General features: G+C 42.5%; 1 protein-coding gene across 1 annotated transcript; it reads left to right on the top strand.

Annotated features, from left to right (window-relative positions):
* The first annotated feature begins 889 nt into the window (after window positions 1-889).
* crabp2a (cellular retinoic acid binding protein 2, a) lies at window positions 890-7,881 on the top strand. Its single transcript, XM_044208629.1, has 4 exons — window positions 890-1,195; window positions 4,382-4,560; window positions 5,406-5,522; window positions 7,181-7,881. Exons 1-4 carry the CDS (start codon window positions 1,114-1,116, stop codon window positions 7,229-7,231), a joined length of 429 nt encoding a protein of 142 aa, XP_044064564.1. The 5' UTR covers window positions 890-1,113; the 3' UTR covers window positions 7,232-7,881.
* The last annotated feature ends 348 nt before the right edge of the window (window positions 7,882-8,229 follow it).

Here is an 8,229-nt window from a genome sequence, read left to right on the forward strand (position 1 = left end):
TGTGTGTGTGTCCGTGCTCTTTATAGGACTACCTCCGACCTCGCGGGCCCCTGACCCTGCCCCACTGGCCCGTCTGACGCGCTGTTCCAAATGCCTCCGCGTCTCCTCCTCCTCTCTCCCCTTTCTTCCGACTGCGCAGCGGGGGGCGAAAAGCTCTGAGGAGACGCGCGCGACCTGCGCCAATCCCACCTCTTATTTTAATCTCTGCCTCTCTCTCTGTGCCTCACTCATGGGTTCGAGGTGTCAGGCCCCGTTAAATGGATAGCCCACCAGTCCAGGCCAGAACCTGTATCTCATTACCACCGCTTTTATTTTTATGACACAGCGCCGTGGCTCACAGGAGGCTGGTGGTGAACTTGGCCTCTCTGTCTCTCTCCTCACAAACACCCCCCCCCCTCACACATACACACACACACACACACACAGCTCTGCCATCCATTCAGTCTGCCAGTCTGGCAGTTGACTGGTTCTTCCTTCGCCGCCCTGCCAAGACGACATGTTCTGTCAGCAGACCGGCCTGGCTGACATCCTTCCTGTTTTGCACTAATAATGTTCACCGCATTTAAGTCATTTATTCAACCGTAACATTACTGGATGCATCACAAGTGGCAAACATACACCTCAACATTTTATATAATATTATATCAAGTCAAAGAGATTTCTCCAGAGCGCAGAGGGCCATCAGGGCGCGGTCACTTTAGCTGATTCTAGGTACGCGCGCGAGGCGTCTTCAAATGCTGGCTGCGTGAGAAGCTCCGAAGAGCACATGTTGCCTACAGGGGCGTGGTCAATTCGAGGCACTGTGGACCTTTGCCTGCAATCTTTTAGCCTGCGGGGCGTGTCCGTATAAAAAAGGGGCGTGTGCATCCCTACACAAGTATCTTCGCTTTCCGTGCCATTCATTTGCAGTGCAGCCGCTTATAACGTGCACCGGCACATAGGTAAGATAAGAGCTCTGACAGTCGGTCACTCATCCATTGCAGAAGTAACTGGACAGGCAGATTCAGAAGGGACAGTTGGAGCATTTTTTACATAAGACAAGGAGGGACAGCAGCACACCGACCACACTTGGACCTGACAGTACATTAATCCCCAAACTACCTGCAGCCTAACATGGAGCGCAAAATCCCTGATTTCGCCGGCACCTGGGAGATGAAGAGTTCTGAAAACTTCGAGGAACTCTTGAAAGCGTTGGGTAAGTGATAGAACTGATGAATTAAAAAAAAAAAAACTCACCATGACCAAGCCACAGTGTGTGGCAGCTTGACTCTTTTTGCGCGAGTGGTTTCTTATATTTATATTATTATATTTCTTTTATTTCTGTGCGTAATGACACAGATCAGATGTGTCAGCTCAAACTGTAGCTTTCTCAGCAAATTCTAGGTCAAATCTTCCTCTGTGTCCGTGCACCAGTGAGGATCGCCCTCTGTACCGCATGGGTGGGGGGTCTTTGTCATTCTGCAGAACCCAAAATTCAGTGCTTGGCCTCGAGCCAGTCTCACCCCTCTTCCTCTCCTCTCCCCCGCTAACACAATAGAGACAAACGGCGGCACATCTGTCTGTGTCACAGCCTCAGATTGTGTTGAAGAGAACCGTTATGGCACGATACAGTTCAGGACAGTGACATCATTATCTGAAGTGACAGTCGGGGAAAAGGACAAACACCTGCTACTGACATTCACACAGTTTTGTCAAATCCCTGGTGCGCTTAGAGTCTGGGCAGGCGTCAGTGTGTTTGTGTGTGTGCGCGCGCGCGCGCCGTTTGTCGTTAGTAGCCAATTCCCATTAGATGACTTGCCAGTGCACACCTGGAATTCATATCATCACGTAAGCACACCAAACAACGCCGTCTTTTATCTCTCTTTCTTACACACACAGTCTACTGCATATGGAGATTATTGAAATAGCTGTCAAATGGCACTATTTTTCTGAATATAGACACATTACCGCTGGGCGGGAGCGCGAATTCCGTTTAGCGTTTAATAGGTCTCTAACTGTCTATTTATCTCCACCTCCTTCTGTCTGTGTGTGTGCATTTGTGCATGTTTTTGCATCTGTATATAAGTATGTGCAAGAGAGCCAAAGAGAGAGGTATATGACTCCACTAAGTGACACTGCCAATACTCTCTCTTTCTCCCTCACACTCACACACACTGTCACACACACACACAGACATGTATCAGGCATGTGTTCCTATAATGTGCCTGCACTGGCCTGACTGACAGAGAGGAATGGCCCTGGGTTTCATTTGGGGCCAAAGCGCAGCTGGACGCAGCCTGTCAGCACCCTCCTCCTTCCCTCCATCCTCTCTTCCTTTCCTCACTCCTGCTCCTGTCTCATCTCCCCTGTCCCAAATGCTTCCTCTGCCCTCTGCTCTTTGACCTCTGACCCCGATCTCTCTGGGTGTGTGTGTCCTCATGTGGCCAGGTCTGTGTGAATTTAAGCATTTAGGTCACAGGTTTGCAAAAGTGTGTTCAGATAATTTCTAACTTCTAACAACTGGCAGTTACTTGAGGAGCTTCACCCCCTCCGTGGCTCCCAAATTGAAGAGACGCAGAGGTCAGTTAGTGCCTGCAGGTCGGTTTGTTGTCTGAAATAATTAAAACGTTTAGGAAGGAGAGTTCCTGGAGTTATAAAGGCTTGTTTGCAGTGATATGCTGTGTTAAACCCAACTATCAGTTTACCCACCTTTACAGTTGACATTATTCTTTATGATGTAGAGTCATTATATACATATATTATGGGAAGTGGTAACAAATTTATTACATTTTTCATTTATTTGTTTATTTTAGTTTATTTGTTTTTTAAGGCTAAATACATACATCCATAGATTTTGGATAATTTTTCGCTGTTTCCCAACAGTTACCAACTGGAAGTCACAGTTTACCCACCTTTATGGTTGCAACTAATGATAATTTCCATTATCAATTTCCATTATCAATCAATCTGTCAATTGTTTTTAACAGTCCAAAATGGTTAAAAATGGCAATGACGCCAATGGTATAAAACAGAGAAAAGCCATAAATCCTCACATTTTTAGAAACTGGAACATAGTCACATACTGTAAATGTAGTGCAGTAAAAACTACAATATTTCCCCTTGAAATGTAGTAGATTATTAGTATAACGTAGCATAAAATTGAAAAGCTTCGAGTACAGCACAAATTGTACTTAAGTACAATACCTTTTCACCCCTGACTGCATGTCTGTGAAACTGGTATATACCAAATATATGAAAATAAAAAAGACATTAATAAGACAATGCCTTGGGAACAATGTACAGGCTAATGCAAAGGTTCAATTATGACGTAGGTTTTTTTTTAAATAATCTGTCCAATAAAAAAAAACAGGAAAGAAAGCTCCAGCAGCCAAATGGTGGAAATGTTCCCTGCATAGTGATGTCCTCATGCTGAGTTTTACATAATGCAACTTACATACTGTACTGTGTGTGTGTGCAGTACATACAGTGCATAGAGTCTGGACATCCTGATGTATGCTGAATGACTGTGCATTTCTGAGTGTGTATATATTTACCCTTGGTGACAGGTGGGAATGTGTGAGAGGTGAGAAGTGCGAAACCCAACACGACGGCAGATACACACTGGACGACAGACACACACTTCCCCTCACACTTGGGCAGAGATCTTCACACACCACACACAGACCACTGCCACTCGTCTGTCTGGCACCCCCCTCCTCCACTCCACCTCCCTCCCTCCCTCCACAGCAGTCGGCTCCCTCTCTTTTCCCACGCTGTATCGTCAGTTTAACTGCAACACACTATGGGAATATGAGTGTGCTATATCTCTGTGGTTGAGAGAGGTAGAAAAGAGGAGAATAGTGCCGATTTACATTGCAGAAAGTACATATCACCATATTAGTCCATGTGTTTGAGTCTGAGTGTGTGTGCGCGTGCAAAGATGATTAAGTGTGTGTGTGTGTGTGTGTGTGGGGGTGCATACATGCTGGGCATGCTTTGTCATATGAACTCATTGTTTCCTCTGTCATCATTATTGGACAGAGCTGCTAGACGGCTCCTTTTACACACACACACACACACACACACACAGGGCATAAGGCCTGTGGTTTTGCATAATTTGTTAAAAACCGGTTTAATTTGCCTTGTTCCTTAGGGTTGTATCATATGAACCAACACTGTGTGACACAAAAATGATCTGTCCTCATGAACTGAGTTTACCCCTTGTAGGTGTGTAGTGCTTGCATGGGAATAGTACTTCAAAGTAGCCACAGCAGTTTATGCAAGAGCAAATGTTTACTTGTGTCTTTGTTTGTGTTGTCCTTTATAGGAATCTCTTCTTACACGTACTCTTTCTAGTTTTTTCATTATCTCCTTGTCTTTCGTGTGTGTGTGTTTGTTTTAGGTGTGAACATGATGCTGCGTATGATTGCGGTGAAGGCAGCCTCCAAGCCACTGGTGGAGATCACACAGGATGGAGAGACGCTGTCCATTAAAACCTCAACCACAGTCCGCACCACCCACATCACCTTCACTGTGGGGCAGGAGTTCAATGAGGCCACGGTAGACGGACGTCCCTGCACGGTACACAACACATGGACACAAACATAATAATAATAATAAACTTTATTTGTATAGCACCCTTCATACAAGAAATGCAGCTCAAAGTGCTTTACAACAAGGAAATGACATGCACTAAGTGCTTAACATAAAAAAAGAATGAACTTAAAAACAGGGACAGAATGCCATAATTAATGTAAAATATGATGAGAAAATAAATAAATAAAACCCACTTGATAATAATAGTAAAAATAAGATAAAGATGAGAATAGAATACATAGAATGCATCGTATCCCAAAATGCTTTCTCACTTCTACTTTCTCTGCATGTCCACACACACATACATAAGCAAACACACACAGAAGAAAGGGGCGTATGGGGAGGGAGCTGTCCAGATTACATCAATCTGTTTAATTTGGCTTTTCATCATATTTGGATTGATAGCATATCTTTACCCCTCCCTTGGTCTCTGAAGGCCTATCATGCTACATTACGCTCCTTCACAGTTTTTACGACCCCTTTCAACTTCCCGTCTTCCCTCCGTTCCCTCTTCTTGCCCTTTCCTGCCCTCCATCCCTCCCTAATTCTCCCATTGCTTTCCCCGTTTTCCCATAGATGGCCTCTGTTTGGCCGTCTCCAAAGCAAACACATGTAGCCAGCACTTTGCTCTAGTAACGATGAGCACATCACAAGTTATCACCTCTCAGTGATCGCCCCGCTCCACCTTTCTTGTTTTCGCTCTCCATTAGCCACTCATTATCTCCCTATGCCTCTGAATGGCATTGTGAACATCTGCATCCATTTATCTATTTATACATCCAACAATTAACATGATGTGTCCAATGGTTTTTCTCCTTCTCTGTCCTCAGAGTTTTCCACGTTGGGAAACCGACAGTAAGATCAGCTGTGAGCAGATTCTGCAGAAAGGAGAAGGTCCTAAGACATCCTGGACCCGAGAGATGACCAATGATGGCAAGCTGATCCTGGTAAAGCACACAAACTATTCACTACTCCAGAGTTTAGATTTAGAACCAACAAGGGTGACATTTTACTGTAGATTACAAAGCACTAATTACAGTGTAATTTTGTTGTACATGAGGTATCAATAAAATTCTTAACCACATCTACCTGTAGCTTTGTGGACTCAAGTCACTTGGGTCAGTTACAAATCAACTAGACTTTGACTTTAATTACTCATGACTTAAATTGGACTTTTGCATTGCAAGATCATTTTTCAAGAAAATAGGAGTTTGACTACAGAGCAAAAGAAAATCTTAACTCAAGGCCCACTTACAACTTTTTCTTGAGCTTTCAACCCCATCTTGCAGTCTTCATCACAGATGAGTTTACTCAGTTGTCATGGAGATTTCGCAGTTGTCATCACATGACGTAAGTGTGGAACTTCGGTCGCATTATAACAGATGCCAACTGACCCTTCTTAAAGGGTAACATTTGTTTTGTCACCCTACTGTACCCCAGGATTTCTTGTAAGTATATTGTACGTTTAAAATGAATCAGACTAAAACTAAATTATAAATTATTAGTGCTGTTACTCCATTCTTGCAACACTTTCTACTTTGTTACCTAGGAATGACATTATTGTATCTTGCATCTCATATTCAATAAGTACCTGGTAAATAAAAAAATACTTGCAGTGTATTTTTCTCTATACCACTCTTAAATGCAATCCCCCCCAACCTCTGGTCTTCCTCCCTACTACACTACTACTACTACCTACTATACAGCTACTGGTGTGTATTTTATTCATACCCAATTTGAACAACAAAATTACACTGTAATTTTCTATAATCTAAAGTGTGCCTTTAGATTATAAATTGTATAATTGTACTTAAAATACCGTAATGCCAATCTAATTATTCTCCTGGCAGAAGATGAAAGAGTTTCTTTGAGATTGCAAATGCAAGTAAACGTGCTTGAAGTCATGAAAGCGAGTGTGCAAACAAAATCAAAACAGAACAGGGCAAATTAATTATAATTATGATGTTAGTGACATGTGCAGTAAAGGCTGAAACACTAAACTAAGTTCTGGGTCAAATATGATTTTTTAGTAATTTTTACTAGTTTGCAGTTTTGTTCTGCAGAACTGTATTTAATAAGAAACCCCACCCAGCTGGCACTTCAGGTTGACTCAAACAAATTTTGATAAGCATTTCAAATAATTATTTGACCCAAGTCTACCGGTAAACCAGTCCAACTGGAGATGACACATGCATCCTGCAGTCCTCTCTGGATTAAATTGTTTTTGAATTTGAAAGTATTTATGGGGCACTGGTTGCTTGAGGGTTGGCATTAAATTCAAATCTAAGACTCCTGATGTGCTCTTAAGCATTAAACCCACAACTGCTTTTTTAGAAGCCAGCAGTAAAAAATTGTGTGAGTGTTTTGTTGCTGAGCACAACATGTTTGCTTAAACAACTTTCCGTAAATAATGTTTGTTGAGATTATATTGGTCTTAACTGCTGGAGACATTAAAAATAGCTCAATTTGGAGGTTTAGAGAGAATCTACATTAATGGCTTGCTCTATGAAATACCTGATTTTTAATATGAATTAACATTGAACTGTAGATAACCCAGTGCGTGCAAGTGTCCACAATAAACATCCACATTCTCCCCTCTTTTCAGACCATGAGAGCAGATGATGTGATATGCACCAGAGTCTACGAACGACAATGAACAAGAGCACTTCTTACTTTTCGTCCTTCCAGCACCCTTCTCCTGCTTCATCACTTGTATCACTACTCTCTTTTGTTAAGGCAGCGCTGGGCGATAGTAGTCTATAGTTTTATTCCAGTATCTCTGTTAGCTTCACTATGTAATGATTGTGGTAATTGTATCTAGTATGTCACATATCTACACAATGGTCTTAGCTCCTGAGTTAGCCGCCTGTCTCCCCAGCTCCATCAAACATGACCAGCTGGGTTTTAAACATGAAAATGTATGTTGCATTGTATGTGGGATTTGCTGAGTGACAGCTCATTTATTTGGCATTGTATGTGTATGTGTGTGTGTGTGTGTGTGTGTATGTGTGTGTGTGTGAGTTTATGTAGCAGCAGAAGAGGTGTGAGACTATATTTGTAGATGTGTAAACCAATCTATGAGCTCTTCCAGTTTCAGGTCAGTTTTGACGTGTCCCCCCTCGCTGTTCCTTTAGCCCTGCCCCACAACTTTAACATTTTCTATCTCACGACGACATTTTATATTTATTACTACACTAGGAGTCTGATACAGTACTGCTAAGGTTTTTACTTTGTGTCTCTTTTATATGAAATGTGATCATAGGAAACACTTTCTATGGGAAAACAATAAAGCACAATATTAACTCAGCTTGCCGTCGACTCTTGGTTCTCCTGTACTGAAAACCATTAGGAGCATAAAAGCATTTAACAGTGCATATGTTTTATGGTTTGTGAGTGTAGCTGCAGAATATGTGCACATTAGATGGCTCCATCTTATTTTAGGCTTTCTGTCAGCTGTCTGCAACTAGAATAACTTGTCTGTCCCCTCCCTTCCAGTCTCTCTTGCTCCCTCTCATTTTTTTATCCTCCCATCCCTCCCGCCGTTCTCTCTCTGTCAATCATCTCTCTGCCATATGCCCTCATTATTCCTCCCTCACTATGCTTCAAGGCTGAAAATGTTTCCATTTTACTTTTTTTCTCTTTCTGCTCACTTTT

This window comes from Siniperca chuatsi, linkage group LG9, assembly GCF_020085105.1.
Source record: "Siniperca chuatsi isolate FFG_IHB_CAS linkage group LG9, ASM2008510v1, whole genome shotgun sequence".
Classification (NCBI taxonomy): Eukaryota; Metazoa; Chordata; class Actinopteri; order Centrarchiformes; family Sinipercidae; genus Siniperca; species Siniperca chuatsi.

Bases quoted from the DNA above. Each gene is read 5' to 3' on its own strand.
- crabp2a (XM_044208629.1), top strand. From the start codon at position 1,114: ATGGAGCGCAAAATCCCTGATTTCGCCGGCACCTGGGAGATGAAGAGT. The intron at 1,196-4,381 runs GTAAGTGATAGA...TGTTTGTTTTAG, and splicing joins GGAACTCTTGAAAGCGTTGG to GTGTGAACATGATGCTGCGT. The intron at 4,561-5,405 runs GTACACAACACA...CTCTGTCCTCAG, and splicing joins TAGACGGACGTCCCTGCACG to AGTTTTCCACGTTGGGAAAC.